Below are 18,732 nucleotides of genomic sequence, written 5' to 3' on the forward strand. Positions count from 1 at the left end.
AGAGAGGGCTGAAAGCCCTATGAAGCGGTATATAAGTCTAACTGCTATTGCTAACTGCTATCTACCTATTATCTATCTATCTATCTATCTATCTATCTATCTATCTATCTATCTATCTATCTATTATCTATCATCTATCTATCTATCTATCTATCTATCTATCTATCTATCTATCTATCTATCTATCTATCTATCTATCTATCTATCAATCATTGATAGATATATTATCTATATTATCTATCATCTATTATCTATCTATTTATCTATCTACCTATTATCTATCTATCTATCTATCTCTCTATCTCTCTATCTCTCTATCTCTCTCTCTCTCTCTCTCTCTCTCTCTCTCTCTCTCTCTCTCTCTCTATCTATCTGACTCAGCCTTCCATCCTTCCGAGGTGGGTGAAATGAGGACCCAGACTGTGGGGGGAATATGCTGACTCTGTAAACCGCTTAGAGAGGGCTGAAAGCCCTATGAAGCGGTATATAAGTCTAAATGCTATTGCTATTGCGCTATCTGTGCGGTGTATTTTTCCCAAGTGCTGAATAGGATCCACCGACCGGGGGGGGGGGGGGGATTTGAACTCAAGCCGCCTCAAACAGCACAGAGCACACAAAATAAAACCGCTTGCTTGTATCCGAGTGAAGAAACACAACTCAACGTTTGGCTTCAGTGCTTCATCGTCCTGACGTGTTTCGTTTCCTCTGGATTCTGCCCAGGGTCGCTGGAGAAGGGCACGTGTGTGTGTGTGTGTGTGTGTGTGTGTGTGTGTGTGTCATTTTTGGAATTCTTATCACAGGCCCAAATAAATTTAGCTACCGCCCTCTCGAAGGTTGTGTACTTGCCACCCTGTGCAAATATTCTTAGGATGATTAAGCGAAGGGGAATTGTCTCCACATTGTTAAATGCAAACTGGAGAAAGCAGTGTTTCCCACGGTTAGTAACTCTTAAGATGGGTGGACTTCAACTCCCAGAATCCCCCAGCCAGCTTAGCTGGCTGGGGGATTCTGGGAGTTGAAGTCCACCATCTTAAAAAAAAAAATCAGAGGATGGGATTTAAGAGGTCTAGAGGTGAAGACCATTGCCTCCCATTCAGAAGGTTGGAGGTCGAATCCAAGGCAGCGACAGATGATTTCCGTCTCAGGACCAGTGGTGGGTTTCAAAATTTTTTGGAACCTACTCTGTGGGTGTGGCCTCCTTTGTGGGAGTGGCTTGCCAGCCATGTGACCTGGTGGGAGTGGCTTGCCGGCCATGTGTTTTCTTTCTTCTTTCTTTCTTCTTTCTCTTTCTTTCTTTCTTTCTTTCTTTCTTTCTTTCTTTCTCTCTCTCTCTCCTTCCATCTCTGTCCCTTTTTTCTTTTTTTCTTTCATCTCTCTCTCACTCTTTTTCTTTCTTTTTTCTTTATTTATGTATTTATTTCTTCCTTTCTTTCTCTCTCTCTCTGTGTCAGTCTGTGTGTGTGTGTGTGTGTTTGTGTTTGTGTGTGTGGCAGTGGTGGGTTTCAAACATTTGAAAAAAAAAATCTGCTGTGAACTCTGGATAGGCGTCAGGTAAGGCACCCGGCCAGCAAATGCTCAGCTCCATTCCGTTGCCCCGACAATACCCCACATTAAAAAATGGCAGAATAATTTTAAAAAGGGCAGTTGGAGGATGAGTTTTAAAAGGAAGATGAAAAAATGCTGTGCCAAGGGAAAACATGCCACCTTCCAAGAAAAATTTGAGCTGATTAATTCATGCAAATGAGCCCCCCATGTCTTGTTCATTTGCGTAACTCTGTCTTTGGCAGAAGGAGATGGGAAGGAGCTGAAATCCTCAATGCTACATTCTTATTGGGCCAAAATCCAGGGGTTGTGAAATCCACTGGATTTTATCTGACTCACATTTATGACGGTTGCAGTGTCCTGGGGTCACGTGATCCTCTTTTGCAACCGTCTGACGAGCAACGTCAACGGGGAAGCCAGCTTCACTTAACAACCGTGTCACTAACTTAATGGTTCCAGTGATTCACTTAACAACGGTGGCAAGGAAAGTCATAAAACAGGGCAAAACGCACATGGCAAGCTGTCTCATTCAGCAAAGGAAATTTGGGGCTCAACCGTCCTCGTAAATTGGGGATCAACTATATCAACTTTAAAGTCAGCAGGGAAACCAGATTCGTTTAACGACCATGCTACTGATTTAACCATTGGAGTGATTCGCTTAACAATGGCGGTGGCAAAAAAGGTCATAAAATGGGGCCAATCTCACTTGGCAAAAGCCTCACTTAGCAACGGAAGTTTTAGGATCCACTGTGGTTGAACTACTCGCAATCGACTAGGAAGACAACAGGCAGCAAGATCTATTAACGCACAGCTAGCGAAGCACAAATAAATCAGTCGATTCCTTCCATGGGAGAAGACCGGAAATATTTTGAGAGTTCTCGATTGGATTCCAAAGTCAAGAAACCCCCCACCCACCCCCCCAAAAAAGTCAAAAGCAATTGGGCCAAAATCCCAGCTAAATGCAGGCCTAAATGCAGAAACTCCCTTGTCCGTTCTCTACGCTGATTCATTGCACCGGGTTTACACACAGGAATGTCTCTGCGTGGACTCTAGCCAAACTCAACATTTCGGTGGAACAGAGAGCTTAGTCATAACAAGAGTATAATTAAAAGCGCACCGGATCTACAACAATTGCTCCTCGCCGAGTTTTAATCCCCAGCCTTTCGCAGGAACCCGGGACGGCCCCACACGGATAGGCAGAGCCTCCCAGTTCACACAAGCAGCTGTGAAACACATTGCAAGTTGACAACCGGTAAGGAACACACAGCCACACAAAAGACTCTTTCATTGGGCTGAAAAAACGGACCGAAAACATTCTGGATGTCAACAGCGAATGCTCCCCTTGGAGGGCTCTGAGAAGCAATGCTCAGATTTTGAAAGGAGGGGATTTTATGCTGATGAACCAGTTTGCACAAAGTTGGAAACCTGTAGTAGAAGCGGCTACTCAAACTGGGGAATGAAACCCTTGATTTACAGACATCGGTTTAGTGACCGTTCAAAGTTTGCAATGGCAATGAAAACAATGGACTTGTTTCCTAAGTCAAGGGCTCAAGAAATTAAGTTCTGACTTAACGTTTTTCACCAGTTACGACCAACGCAGCCTTTCTATCATCACGCGATCGAAATTCAGACGCTCGGCAACTGACTCATACTTATGACGGTCGCAGTGTCACATGATCCCCTTTTGCAACCTTCTGACAAGCAAAGTCAATGGGGAAACCAGACTCACTTAACAACCTCGCGTTACTAACTTAACAACTGCAGGGATTCGTTTAACAATTGCAGCTGGAAGGATGTAAAATGGGACAAAACTCGCCAAGCTGTCGCGCTGAATGACAGAAATCTGGGGCTCGATTGGGATTGTAAATCGAGGACTACCTTGTAATAATTTGAGAGGAAGTGCAAAGAGGAAAAAAAAAATAGAGACTGCAAGAAACAATTAATCCCATATGCATTTTTATTGCATTATCTGGCCAAAAGTGGAGTTGCTATTTATGTTATCTGGACCAAAATTAAGCCCTGATGAAGAATAAAAGCTAGCACAGATATAAAAGGGCGTGGTATTAGAATAATAACACATGCTAAATAATAGCAATTAAATCAAAGATAAGGAGCACATGGCTTATAAGAATCGCGCTTCCACATTACTGTGGTAGGCAATACATTCAAAATGCAATTTAAAGGGAAAAAAATTGCATGCGTGGTGGAGACCATGGGATGGAAATCACTGGTGGAAAATTACCAGGTTTTTTTTAAAAACAAACAAACAAACAAACAAAATGCATTTAGGATTGTCCCAACTCTCAGGACTAAAACCCATTCTTGGCTTCAGCAAACAGAACGAGTCCACCTTTGCACACGGGGGGGCATAAAACATCGCCTGGGAATTCTGGCAAGAGGCTTTAAATCCGTTGCCCATTATCTTTCGCTAGCCCGGGATTACCGTCCTGCAGCCTTTTGTCCCGGAATAAACTGGGACAATCCCACCAGCAATGGTCAAAAGATTAGAGAGGGCTTTGATTTATAAAAAAGTCCATTTGCAACCGGGCGCCCGCAGCCTACGCTGCCTGAGGGGCTGCTGGAGGTGGAATGAGTGGGTGGGCTTTTCCCCATTGATCTTAGACCCCGAAACTCTTCCTTTCCCCGCCGCCGCCTTCTCCCTCCGGGGCTGCAATAGCTCAACCCCTTCCCCGCGCCCCCAATTTCCACGCGTGACACGCAAAGCTTTCCCACCCACGCGTGGGTGGCTGGGCCAGGCAACTCAGCCGGGTTGTCGTCCCCCCCCCCGCCGCCTGCCGCCCCGTCTCCTTCACCCCCCCCCCCCGCCGTGCGCCTTCTCCTCACCTGCGTGGGTCATGCACCTCCACGGAGAATTTCTTCTCGCGGAAATAGAGGTTCTCCAGCTGGCGCCATTGGAAGATCTACCAGGGAGGGAGAGAGAGAGAGAGAAAGAAAGAGAAAGAGAGAGAAAGAGGGGTTGAGCGGGGGCCGCCCTTGTCCTGCCCTGCCCCGGCTGCGCTGCGCTCCGGAGAGGCGGGCAGAGCCAGGCGGGGCCGCCCCTTGGCGGGGGGGAGCCTGGTTCCCACGCGGGCCGGTGGGCGGGCGAGCCAGCGTTGCTTCCCCGCCTTCCTTGGCAGCGCTTCGGGCTCCCCCCGCCGGCCTTCCCCGAGCTCAGGCAAGCGGAGGAGGAGGAGCCGGCTTGGTTTCTGCCTTGCTCCAGTTTCAGGCACCGGACAGCTCCGGATCTCGCGCCCCTTCGGAGATTCCCACGGGAGAGGCAGAGGGAGGGAAACCTCCCTGCGTGGAGCCCAATTCCACACTTGAAGGACGCAAGAAACGAGCCCAGCTGCCTGAAATGGGGCTATAGGGTCTCTTTGAGCAGGGGGAGGGGGTTGACTAGAAGACCTCCGAGGTCCCTTCCAGCTCTGTTCTGATTTGAAATCCATGGGGTGGAAGTAAAGTTTTACTTTAAAGCAGCGTTTCTCAACCTTGGCGACTTTAAGTCCCGTGGACTTTAACTCCCAGAATTCCATCAGCCAGCTGGCTGGGGGAATTCTGGGAGTTGAAGTCCACGGGACTTAAAGTCGCCAAGGTTGAGAAACATTGCTTTAAAGTCTAAAAAGGCAGAAGGAATAAGCTGTCTTCCCTGGATTTCTCCTCCTGCCTTTGGCATCCCTTCACTTCCTCTTTCTCAAAGCAGAAACCATTCGTAGTTTAGCCAAGAATTTTCTTTTCAAAAGTTTTATTTTTCTTTCTCATATGTACATTCACAAATATACATCCTCATAAGTGCTATTGATATATGAGTTTTGAAAGAGACACCTACAACAACAGAAAAAGTAAGGCAGAGAGGAGGAGAGAATGAGAGGAAGAGGAGGGAAGGAAGATAGAGGTAAGGAGAGGAGGGTGGAAGGGAGAGGAAGAGAAGGAGAGAGGGTAGGAAGGGGAAGAGGAAGAGTAGGAGTAGGGGGGAGGGAAGGGAATAAGAAATGATAGTAAACTATATTTGGGTGTGCGGAAATACCATCCCAAGGAAACATAAAATGAGATTTGAAAGAGACACAACAACAGAAAAAGAAAGGAAGAGAGAAGGAGTGAATGAGAGGAAGAGGAGGGAAGGAAGATAGAGGTAAGGAGAGGAGGGTGGAAGGGAGACAAAGAGAAGGAGAGAGGGTACGAAGGGGAAGAGGAAGACTAGGAGTAGGGGGGAGGGAAGGGAATAAGAAATGATAGTAAACTATATTCGGGTTTGCGGAAATACCATCCCAAGGAAACATAAACTGAGATTTGAAAGAGACACCTATAACAACTGAAAAAGAAAGTGAGAGAGGAGGAGAGGAAGAGGGGGGGGAGAAAGAAAGAGGTAAGGAAAGAAGGGTGGAAGGGAGAGAAAGAGAAGGAGAGAGGATAGGAAGAGGAAGAGAGGAGTAGGGGAGAGGTAAGGGAAGAAGAAAGGGGAAGGAGAGGAGGATGGAAGGAAGAGAAAGAGAAGGAGAGAGGGTAGGAAGGGGAAGAGAAGGAGTAGGGGAGAGGGAAGGGAAGATGGAAGGGGAAGGAGAGAAGGAAGGAAGAAAGGAGAGAAGGGAGGGAGAAAAGAAAGGGAAAATAAGGTGGTGTTACAACAGGCGGATGGGATGGTAAATGAAGCAACCCAAATTGTATATTATAACCTATTAAATGGAATAACAAATGTATAAGAATGATAAATGTAAAGAAGAATAACAATTATGTGAATGTATACTTACAATGGTATGTAAGAGAATAAAAAAATAAAAACTTTTAAAGTACTATTGATAGGTATTATCCTTTAACATTTATCACAATTCGTTTTAAAAATTTAAAAATATAATTGGGGTCATTTCCCTGCCACCCCATACATCCATCTTAGTTTACAATGACCCTACTACTTCTTCTGTCCTCCCAACCTCCCTTCTCTCCCTTCTTTCCTTCTCTCCTTTCTCTTTACTTCTTCCTCTCCCCCACTCCTCCTCTCTTCTTCCCCTTCCTACCCTCTCCCCTCCCTTACTTCCCCTCCTTTCCCCCTTCTTCTTAGTTTAGGGACAATTGAAAGGCAGCCTTCCAAGCCTCCTGGAGGAAATATCGGAATGGCGTAGGAGCTGAAATCATTTACAATTTTTTTCCAAAACATGAGGGTGGTTTGGCTTTTGCTCGGCGAGGATCTAATCTAATCTAACCACCGAGGTAGCTCTCTCTTGCTGCTCTCTTTTCTTTGGAATTCAAAACATGCAAGAGGATTGCATCTGTAAAAGTTCCCAATTTCGGTGTGTGAAAGAGGAGCAGAAGGGAAGACACAAAGTGAGCTTTCTCTTGTCACGCAGAATCAGAGGCACACGGGAGGGGAGCAAGAGTTGGGTTTTTTCCAGGGGTGAAATCCAGCAGGTTCTGACAGATTCTGGAGAACCTGGTAGATGAAATTTTGAGTAGTTTGCAGAACCGGTAGAGGAAATTTTGAGTGGTTTGCAGAACCGGTAGATGAAATTTTGAGTAGTTTGCAGAACCGGTAGAGGAAATTTTGAGTAGTTCGCAGAACCGGTAGAGGAAATTTTGAGTAGTTCGCAGAACCGGTAGAGGAAATTTTGAGTAGTTCGCAGAACCGGTAGAGGAAATGTTGAGTAGTTCGCAGAACCGGTAGAGGAAATTTTGAGTAGTTCGCAGAACCGGTAGTGGAAATTTTGAGTAGTTCGCAGAACCGGTAGAGGAAATTTTGAGTAGTTCGCAGAACCGGTAGAGGAAATTTTGAGTAGTTCGCAGAACCGGTAGAGGAAATTTTGAGTAGTTCGCAGAACCGGTAGAGGAAATTTTGAGTAGTTCGCAGAACCGGTAGAGGAAATTTTGAGTAGTTCGCAGAACCGGTAGAGGAAATTTTGAGTAGTTCGCAGAACCGGTAGAGGAAATTTTGAGTAGTTCGCAGAACCGGTAGAGGAAATTTGAGTAGTTCGCAGAACCGGTAGAGGAAATTTTGAGTAGTTCGCAGAACCAGTAGAGGAAATTTTGAGTAGTTCGCAGAACCGGTAGAGGAAATTTTGAGTAGTTCGCAGAACCGGTAGAGGAAATTTTGAATAGTTCGCAGAACCGGTAGCGGAAATTTTGAGTAGTTTGGAGAACCGGCAAATGCCACCTCTGGCTGGCCCCAGAGTGGGGAGGGAATGGGGATTTTACAGCATCCTTCCCCTGCCACGCCCATCAAGCCACGCCCACAGAACCGGTAGTAAAAAAGTTTGAACTGCACCACTGATTTTTTCTCCCAGGCTTGGGTTTGTGTGCAGTGCGTGTCAGGGCTCCAGATCAGTGCCAAGATACCATGTGCTTGGACACTGGATCTCTGAACCATCTAATCAAAACAGGCCTCCAGATCACGCAGATAAAGCTAGTCTTGGAATTGGGCCAGCGGATTCTCTACCACAGTGTTTCTCAACCTTGGCAACTTGAAGATGTCCGGACTTCAAATCCCAGAATTCCCCAGCCAGCATTCGCTGGCTGGGGAATTCTGGGAGTTGAAGTCCGGACATCTTCAAGTTGCCAAGGTTGAGAAACACTGCTCTACCAGACCCCTGGGTCAAATACGTAAAGGCCAGGAGAAGGCAGGGTGGCACCCATTATCTACCCAGTTTGGGCAACCCGTAGTAAGTGGGACAGATTGGAAGCTAATTAAAGAAATCTATACAGGATAAGGAAGAAAATCCAAAAGTGCTTTTTTTCCCAAGAGGCAACCGGACTTCCTTGTTTTTCTCTGAAGGCGTTTCGCTCCTCATCCAAGAAGCTTCTTCAGCTCCGGCTGCTTGGCTGTTGAGGGAGGAGCAAAACATCTTCAAAGAAAGAAAGAAAACCCACTTGGCTACTTAGAAAAGCCCCTTTGAGGACAACTGTGACCTGGATGACGGAGAAACCTCCATAGACAATGATTCAGCACCGTCATGACGTTGTTGTGTTTATGGAGATTCCCCATCATCCAGGTCATGATTATCCCAAAGGTGATTTTTTTCCCCCAAGAGGCAACTGGAGTTTTTGATTCTTCTTTGAAGACATTTCGATTCTCATCCAAGAAGCTTCTTCAGTTCTGGCTGAATGGTGGTGAATGGAAGGATGTAGAGTAGAGTAGAGTAGAGTAGAGTAGAGTAGAGTAGAGTAGAGTAGAGTAGAGTAGAGTAGAGTAGAGTCAAAGAGAAGAGAAGAAAGAGAAGACTGGATTGGATTCCATTCCCCACCATCCTTCGGGATTGGGCGGCCTATAAATCGATTTAATAAATAAATAAATAAATAAATCTACTCAGAGCTGAAGAAGCTTCTTGGATGAGAAGCCAAACGTCTTCAAAGAAAAACAAGAAAGTCCAGTTGCCTCTTGAAAAAACACCTTTGAGGATAACGGTGACCTGGATGACGGAGAAACCTCCATAGACAATTATTCAGCACCGTCATGACGCTGTTGTGTTTATGGAGATTCCCCATCATCCAGGTCATGGTTGTCCCAAAGGTGATCCCCCCCCCAAGAGGCAACTGGAGTTTCTGATTCTTCTTTGAAGACATTTTGCTTCTCATCCAAGAAGCTTCTTCAGTTCTGGCTGAATGGTGGTGAATGGAAGGATGTAGAGTAGAGTAGAATCAAAGAGAAGAGAAGAAAGAGAAGACTGGATTGGATTCCATTCCCCACCATCTACTCAGAGCTGAAGAAGCTTCTCAGATGAGAAACGAAACGTCTTCAAAGAAAAACAAGAAAGTCCAGTTGCCTCTTGAGAAAACACCTTTGAGGACAACCATGACTTGGATGATGGAGAATCTTCCTAGATGATAAAGGGGACTAAAAAGTGAGTTTTCTCTTGCCATGCAGAGAAATGCCCCCTTTTTAAAGCTCCGGATATCTGGAATTTTTGTTATAATTTGCTCTTAACTTGCAGGGCAACGAAGCCACAATCTTCCACTGCGTAGTCGCAAACCAGGAGGGAAAAACAACCTCTGTTGCTAGGCTATCATTAACAGATTCCCTTCTCTGTCCCAAAGGCCCTGTGGGGGTGAGGGGGGGAATGAAACGCATGGATAAGGTTGAGACCGCACCGTGCTCAGTGCAGCTAAAGGCATTTTTCCTACCATGCAGAAACCAATTTAGTGAGGGGCTAAGGAGGTATAAAGAGGGAGGACTCGTTCTATGAGTAATGACATTAAAACAAAGGCTTCTGAATTCTTTTTCTGGAAGTCCTGGGGTTTTTTGGAGGGGTGATATAACAGGATTCAGAATGAGCTCAGACCTAGGAGACCGGAGGCTAAAATTAGGTGGCTGGAAACTAAAACATATGAAGAACATGTACAACTTCCCGTTGTACTTGTGTCCCCCCCCCCAGGCTCTAAAACCTCATTTATTAAATATTTAATTACCTGAACAGTGATGTATGGCATGCCATAAAAGGCCTGCCCAAAGCATTTTCTGAAACAAAATACCTGACACAGTTTTATTCTGAGTCTTTACGATAAATGCTGGACAAAATGAAGAGTTATCTGATGATGTTACCTAGTTGGGTCGTGAGACACCCACAAGAAAACAACCAGCAAGGACCCCCATAGTTTAACAGATATTCTCTTCTTTTGATTGGTGTGCTCTACACTCTGTTATGTCTGGTTCAGTGGCTCATTGTTATGGCCCACCCAGTAGCCAGCAGAGCTGGCAGCAGATTCAGACAGTGAGGAGGTTGGGGAGGAAGATGGGCCAGTCCTGGAGTCTGGGGAAGGATCGGACGAGGGCTCTGTGTCGGACGCAGACAGGGGGCCAGAGCCATAGACCAGTTATCAGCTGCCTTCAGAGTTGGACATCAGCGGGGCAGAAGAACAGCTGGAGCCTGTTCCTAGTGTGCGCATGCGCAGAGCTGCCAGATGAAGGGAAGAGCTAAAGAACAGGAGTCGACGTGGGAGTAAAGCCACAGGTGGACGGTGAATGGCCCCTCCCAGAGGAAACAAAAGAGGAGCGAAAAGGGAGTGGAGTTTGCAGGAGACAATTAGTTCACTTCATTGGTTCCTGATTCTCCGAGGCTCCTTGCCAAGTTCTGCAGATCTCAGCCTGGCTTCTCTCCAAGCCAGATAAGGTCTGTGACCGTAAATCCTCCCTTGAAAGACTTTGCTGGATGTGAAGGAGCAGAATTCACAGTCTATTAATCAAAGGGGTTTTTGTCGGGACAACAGGGAGTTTGCTTCATGCTCTTGGGAAGCCTCGGTCAGAACACTCATAAACGGGACAGATTCAGCCTCTTTTAAAGCTCTGGTGAGATTCCCAGAGACAGATGTGAGATCACTTCCTCCTCCCCGTCATCTTATAAAATTAGAAACCCAAACTGGAGCAGGCCAGCCCTCCGGGTTACACAACCAGGAAGTGGTTGAATCCCCCTGTAATCAATTCTTCTCTGGGGCAAATCACATTGGGCAGGACAACAGCAGTGGCTTTAGTTGTGGTTTCATCTGATGTGGCTGCTGTCCACTAGGACCTCAACGTGAGAAGAACACAACGTCCTAGTCTTAGGAAGCCCTTAGAAAATGCTTCAGCTCTACCACACGGGGGGGAAAAGCAAGAGCTGAATCATCTCCCCAGGTTGGTTGTTGTGCAAATACATCGGCCTGGACTCCAGATGTGGTTCTAGATCAGGGTCCAGATACCCTTTGTCTGAAGGGTAGGCCTCTGAATCATCTAATGAAAACAGGGTTCCAGATTAGGCAGATAAAGCTAGTCTTGGCATCGGGCAGAGCCTTTTCTGACCTAGGCTTCCCCAAAAAGCATGAAGCAGACTCCTGGTCCCGACAAAACCCCCTTTTTATGAAGCTCATGTGGATTCCTCTCATTCACCTCCAGCAAAGTCCCGGCAAACAGTCATTCAAGGGTGAATTTATGACCACAGACCTTATCAGGCTTGGAGAGCTGCTCGGGCGATATCTTCCAAAGGCAAAGGCTGTACAAGAAAATACTTGGCAAGGAGTCTCGGAGAGTCGCGAACAAATATTCATACTAACTAAGTGAAGTAATTGTCTCCTGCAAACTCCACTCCCCTTCCGCTCCTCTTTTATTTCCTCTGGGAGGGGCCATTCACCATCCACCTGGGCCTTTTCTCTCAAGTCGGCCCCTGTTCTTTAGCTGTTCCCTTCGTCTGGCAACTCTGCGCATGCGCACACTGGGAAGAGGCTCCAGCTGTTCTTCTGCCTCACTGATGTCTGACTCCGAAGGCAGCTGAGAACTATCAGACGGCCCTGGCCCCCTCTCTGCCTCCGACACAGAGCCCTCATCAGAGCCTTCCCCAGACGCCAGGACTGGCCCAGGTTCCTCCCCAACCTCCTCACTGTCCAACTAAGAGCCGAGGTGGCGCAGTGATTAGGGTGCAGTACTGAAGGCCACTTCAGCTGACTGTTATCTGCAGTTCGGCTGTTCAAATCTCACCGGCTCAAGGTTGACTCAGCCTTCCATCCTTCCGAGGTGGGTAAAATGAGGACCCGGATTGTTGTTGGGGGTGATATGCTGACTCTGTAAACCGCTTAGAGAGGGCTGAAAGCCCTATGAAGCGGTATATAGCAATAGCAATAGCAATAGCAGTAGACTTATATACCGCTTCATAGGCCTTTCAGGCCTCTCTAAGCGGTTTACAGAGAGTCAGCATATTGCCCCCAACAATCTGGGTCCTCATTTTACCCACCTCGGAAGGATGGAAGGCTGAGTCAACCCTGAGCCGGTGAGATTTGAACCGCTGACCTGCTGATCTAGCAGTAGCCTGCAGTGCTGCATTTAACCACTGCGCCACCTTGGCTCTTGTCTAACTGCTATTGCTATTGCTATTGCTATTGCTATCTATCTATCTATCTATCTATCTATCTATCTATCTATCTATCTATCTATCATCTATCTATCTATCTATCTATCTATCATCTATCTATCTATCTATCTATCTATCTATCTATCTATCTATCTATCTATCTATCTATATTGGATTGTTGGGGGCGATATGCTGACTCTGTAAACCGCTTAGAGAGGGCTGAAAGCCCTATGAAGAGGTATATAAGTCTAACTCCTATTGCTATTGCTAACTATGCTGCCAGATTCGCTGGCCAATGGAGGGCAACAACAGAGACTCTCTACCAAACCTCTGATCAAATGTGTGGAGGTCAGAAGAAGTGAGGCTCGATCCAAGGTGGCACCCTTTATCTGCCCAGTTTCAGAAACCTTCAGAAAGTTCATGTTTGGCCCAAAGAGGACGGACTGGAAGCCAATTAAAGAAATCCATAGAGGATAAAGACCTTGATAGTTTCTAGGCATGAAGGCTAATCATTTGCACATCTGGTTTTCTTTGAGATAATCATTTGCTGGATATATGAAACCAGACACTAGAGGAGAGGGCTTGGCAGAGGGGGAGCTCTGCTTAATGCTGCACTGAAGGACGCTTTATTAATTATTATCTAGGCACCCACAAGGGCAGTTTTGCCTCTTTAGGGAGGTTCTGGGAACTTTTCCACTGGGTCCCAAAGGTTCTTTTCAAAAGGCGACTGGACTTCCTTGGGTTTTTTCCCCCCTCTTGAAAATGTTTTGCTTCTCATCCAAGAAGCTTCTTCAGTTCTGGCTGAATGGAAGGATTTAGAGTAGAGTAGAGTAGAGTAGAGTAGAATAGCATGGCACAGCATAGAATAGGACGGAGGAGGAGAGGAAAGACGAGTAGAGTAGAGTAGAGTAGAATAGAATAGAATAGAATAGGACGGAGGAGGAGAGGAAAGACGAGTAGAGTAGAGTAGAATAGAGTAGAATAGGATGGAGGAGAGGAAAGAAGAGTAGAGTAGAGTAGAGTAGAATAGAATAGAATAGGATGGAGGAGGAGAGGAAAGTAGAGTAGAGTAGAGTAGAGTAGAGTAGAGTAGAATAGAGTAGAATAGGATGGAGGAGGAGAGGAAAGTAGAGTAGAGTAGAGTAGAGTAGAGTAGAGTAGAGTAGAGTAGAATAGGATGGAGGAGGAGAGGAAAGTAGAGTAGAGTAGAGTAGAGTAGAGTAGAATAGAATAGAATAGGACGGAGGAGGAGAGGAAAGACGAGTAGAGTAGAGTAGAGTAGAGTAGAGTAGAATAGAATAGAATGGAGGAGGAGAGAAAAGTAGAGTAGAGTAGAGTAGAGTAGAGTAGAGTAGAGTAGAGTAGAATCAAAGAGAAGAGAAGAGAAAAGGAGGGGAGAGGAGAGGGGAGGAGAAGAGAAGATTGGATTGGATTCCACTCCCCACCATCTACTTAGAGCTGAAGAAGCTTCTTGGATGAGAGGCGAAACGTCTTCAAAGAAACACCAGAAAGTCCAGTTGCATCTTGAAGAAAAAAAAAACACCTTTGGGACCGTTGAGAAAGATCTCCATCCTCCATCCACGATTCCTGTGGAATCAAGGTTGATCAACCCAGCAGAGAAAGGAGTCACTAACATCAACAGAACAACTCAGAGTAAATATTGTATGCACGGCGAAGCAGCTACAATCCCAGATTTCCTTTTTCTTCCCATCCTCCTAATTTCTTTTCAGGCAGGGGCCTGACGGAATGCTTGGAGCAATAAACAAACCATCATCATAATTCTGATTCGGTGCTGATGGCCTTGTAGAATACAAAAAACTCAGCTATTCCATGGGGCCAAAAACGTGCCGTTATCTCTTGCAATCTCCTTGCAAACACGTTTGCCACTGAGAGAACAAGAGCCTGAAGAAGATCCGTAACTAGGTTTAAAAACGCCCCGCGCTTCCCCCTGGAGACCTGCGACGCTTCTGTAGACCAAGATGCTTCATCATGACAGGATGCGACTTACCTTCCTTGGCTTCACTTTGTCGTGATAGTCATATTGGAAGATTCCTTTGTAGCTGAGTCCCAACCACCACGGGATCCCCTGCTTATCCTAGGAGGATGGGGAAGACACGGAATAAATGACCTAGTTCTTTTACATTGCACTATTTAACCTACCGTGTTTCCCCCCAAAGTAAGACAGGGTCTTATGTTCTTTTGATCGGTTCCACTACAAAACCGCGTTCGACTAAACCACGCTCGACGAAACCGCGTAGCTGACGTCATCAACAGGGCAACAACAGCGCGGAGACAGAAGCACGCTGTAAACGCTAAACCTAAAATTAACCCCTAAACCTAAACCTAACCCCCCTAAACCTAATCCTAAACCTAACCCTAAATCTAACCCTTAACCTAACCCTAATCCTAACCCTAAACCTAACCCTAAACCTAACCCTTACCTTAACTTGAATCGGCTTGCTTTCAAAGCGCTATTTAAAGCGCCCTTCTTTCTCCGCGCTCGCTGTTGTCGCCCTGTTGATGACGTCAGCGACGCGGTTTAATCGGGCGCGGCTTAGTCGAGCGCGGTTTTGTCGTGCCACGCTTTTGATCACCCCAAATAAGTGCTTGGCCTTATTTTCGGGGAGGGCTTATTATTTTTGAGGTGCAGGAGGCGAGGAGCGTGCTCACCTCGTGGCTGCTGCTGTGTTGCAATATTTTCAGGGAGGTCTTATTTTTGGGGGAGGGATTATTTTTAGGGTAGAACTAAGGAGACATTTCCTGACAGCGAGAACAATGAACCAGTGGAACAGCTGGCCACCAGAAGTTGTGAATGCTGGCGGTTTTTAAAGAAGCGACTGGATAACTATTTGTCTGAAATGGAATAGGGCCATGATTGCAAACCATTGACACGTGTGGCCAATGTGGCATGGGGAGCCATGTTGCTGGGCACGCACGGCCTTGCCTGCTTGTCTTCCAGGTTCCTGGCATGCGTGCGTGCGCAACAATCCGCTGTCCTTGGTGCAGGTGGCGCAGTGGTTAGGGTGCAGTACTGCAGGCCACTTCAGCTGACTGTTATCTGCAGTTCAGCGGTTCTAATCTCACCGGCTCAAGGTTGACTCAGCCTTCCATCCTTCCGAGGTGGGTGAAATGAGGACCCAGACTGGGGGGGCAGTATGCTGACTCTGTAAACCGCTTAGAGAGGGCTGAAAGCCCTATGAAGCGGTATATAAGTCTAACTGCTATTGCTATGTGTGGCACTGCCGAAAACCAATGTGTGGTTTTGACCTGTGGACTTTGCTGTCTTCAGAAATGTGGCCTTTGTCTTTCAAGCGCAGACGGAGGGCTGAATCCCGCTCTCCTACATGTTGCCATGCGCTTCATGCTCTCATGCATTTCAGGTATCGGGTTTTTGCAATTTGATCTACTTCCCTACCAAGTCACAGAGGCCGTTTATTATTCTTTAACACAAAAACAGCATCCGGCCAATAGAAACCCCATAAATAATGATTGCAGTTGTTCACAGTCAAACCATTCATGAATTAAATTACGCTTTCCAGAGCTCACACACCTTGACTGCATAATAATGGACTCCGTAGGTTGGAAGGGACTCTACAATGCTCATGTAACTAGAAAAGAAACATAAAATGTGAGGTCAAAGACTCAAACTGCACGGTCGTTCACGCAAAAGGAGCCACGCTGGCATCTGGGCAACCTTTCCAGGCCTGTCTTTGCAATGTAACCTGGCATCTTTTAAACCCCCACAAAAATTGGAATTCATGTCACTTAAACATTATTATGTTTTACTTTTAAAAAAGTGCAGAGAAGAGCAAGCAAGATGATGAAGGGACTGGAGGCTAAAACATACAATTTGCACCATTCCTGAGGACACTGACAAAATGTCAAGACTCTGGAAAGAGTGCAGAGAAGATGATGAGGGGACTGGAAGCTAAACACACACGAAGAACGGTTGCAAGAACTGGGTATATGTCTACTTTAATGAAAAGAAGGACCAGGGGAGACAGGATAGCAGTCTTCCAATATCTCAGGGGTTGCCCCAAAGAAGAGGGAGTCAAGCTATTCTCCAAAACACCCGAAGGCCAGACAAGGACTAATGGGTGGAAACTCACCCAGGAGAGAACAAGGTCACCATAAAATGCAGAATTAACACAAAGTTTTGTGTCCAATATTCCTGTTTGTGACTTACTTGACAATCGCTTGGCCTCTTGTCTGTCCATTTAGCTTCTTGTAATGCTCAATCACCCGGTCCTCACTTGGAAAATAAAGAGGGGTTGGGGGGGGGGGGAGGAAACAGGGTTTAATTTAGCAGTCAGAGCTGAAAGTAGGCGATAGAAGCCCCTCAGTGATCAAGAGGTCGCAAAAGTCTCTGGGATCGACTGAATATAGCAGAGAGGAGCATTTGCAGCTGCGTACTTAAGTCCCCCCCCCCCCCCCGGTGAGAATGAAGGTGTGGGCACTTCTGTGATTAAATCTTAATCTTAAATCTTAAATCTGTGCTTGCATGGTCTTGGATTAGCAGAGACCCGTATCAGATCCCCACTCGGATCAAGGAGATCCCAGAGGGACTATGGATTCCAAAGGCGTGTGTAATGTTCTAATGTGCAGAAGTTGTAGTTAAATGTGCGGCAGAAAGTGGACTCTGGGTGTGTGTTTCCAAATGCAGTAAGTGAGGTTGAATGTGTGTAGTTTAGAAGAGCTGTGTGTGTGTGTGTGTGTGTTTGTGTATAGATAGACATACAGTATATATAATAGATAACGTATCTTTTTGTATGCCTGTACATACTCTATACTATGCAATACGCATGTACACATTTGGCATATACACATAGGATTAAATAGTATATTTTGGATGTTCAGAAGTAGTAAATAAATAGACAGAGAAGTTGTATCTCGTTGAGGCCTTTGAGGGAAGGAGGGGCCAGCAAGGCGCCTCTTGACGTGAGTGACGTTAATAGCAATAGCAATAGCAGTAGACTTATATACCGCTTCATAGGCCTTTCAGGCCTCTCTAAGCGGTTTACAGAGAGTCAGCATATTGCCCCCAACAATCTGGGTCCTCATTTTACCCACCTCGGAAGGATGGAAGGCTGAGTCAACCCTGAGCCGGTGAGATTTGAACCGCTGACCTGCTGATCTAGCAGTAGCCTGCAGTGCTGCATTTAACCACTGCGCCACCTCGGCTCTTAAGTTAAGTTGGCCATGCCCACCCAGCCACATGACCAACCAGCCAGGCCCACCCAGTCACATGACCACGAAGCCATGCCCGCCCACTCACATGACCAACCAGCCACACCCACCAAACAAGCCACGCCCACAGAACCACAGAGCTGAGTATAGTTATGGGAATAATGTTAGGGAGGATTCTATCCTCAAAAGTTGTGTTTCTCAACTTTGGGAACCTGAAGACATGTGGACGTCCAGAATGGGGTTGGGGAATTCTTGTTCTGACCGAGGCTTCCCAAGAGCATGAGGCAAACTCCTTGTCTGGACAAAAACCTCTTTTTATTAATTGACTGTGAATTCTGCTCCTTCACCTCCAGCAAAGTCTTTCAAGGGAGGATTTACGGTCACAGACCTTATCTGGCTTGGAGAGCTGCCAGGCCGAGATCTGCAGAACTTGGCAAGGAGTCTCGGAGAGTCACAAATCAATTAAGCGAACTAATGGTCTCCTGCAAACTCCACTCCCTTTTCGCTCCTCTTTTATTTCCTCTGGGAGGGGCCATTCAGCGTCCACTGTGGCTTACTCCCAAGTCAACCCCTGTTCCTTAGATGCTCCCTTCATCTGGCAACTCTGCACATGCGCACACTGGGAACAGGCTCCAGCTGTTCTTCTGCCTCACTGATGTCTGACTCTGAAGGCAGCTGATAACTGTCAGACGGCCCTGGCCCCCTCTCTGCCTCCGACACAGAGCCCTCCTCAGAGCCTTCCCCAGACTCCAGGACTGGGCCATGTCCCTCCCCAACCTCCTCACTGTCCGAATCTGATGCCAGATATGCTGGCTGCTGGTGGGCCACAACAATTCCGTTGTGGAGTCCTTTACAAGCTGCCAAGGTTGAGAAACACGGCTCTAGAATTTGTCTTGAGCTTTCAGAGAGAAAAAAAACGGGGAAAAATGATTTAAGAATAAGAATGTAGACAAGAACGCTCCCCTGTAAGTCAGAAGCAATTACAGACTTTGAGAAGTTTCCCAAGGACTGTAGTAGAATTTCACAGAGTAAACGCAGAGAACTTTCTCCAGACTTTCGCCTTTCTCCTTTTGCGGAGAAAGGGGGGGGGGTTGTCAGCCGTTGCAACGAGTGGGTGGGCCGGAGGAGAGAATAAATAAAGATCACCCAGCCACAAAATGAAAAGCACATTCCCTTGGCTGTCCTCAAATTACAACGCCGGAGAAAT

General features: G+C 46.5%; 1 protein-coding gene across 1 annotated transcript in view; it reads right to left on the reverse strand.

Annotated features, from left to right (window-relative positions):
- FRMD4A (FERM domain containing 4A) overlaps positions 1-18,732 on the reverse strand; it is a 168,392-nt gene that overhangs the window by 24,090 nt on the left and 125,570 nt on the right. The window contains 4 exon segments of the mRNA XM_032221900.1: positions 4,387-4,463; positions 14,347-14,433; positions 15,889-15,946; positions 16,525-16,590. Coding sequence (XP_032077791.1) covers positions 4,387-4,463; positions 14,347-14,433; positions 15,889-15,946; positions 16,525-16,590 — 288 coding nt within the window.

The sequence above is a fragment of the Thamnophis elegans genome, chromosome 7 (assembly GCF_009769535.1).
Source record: "Thamnophis elegans isolate rThaEle1 chromosome 7, rThaEle1.pri, whole genome shotgun sequence".
NCBI classification, from domain to species: domain Eukaryota; kingdom Metazoa; phylum Chordata; class Lepidosauria; order Squamata; family Colubridae; genus Thamnophis; species Thamnophis elegans.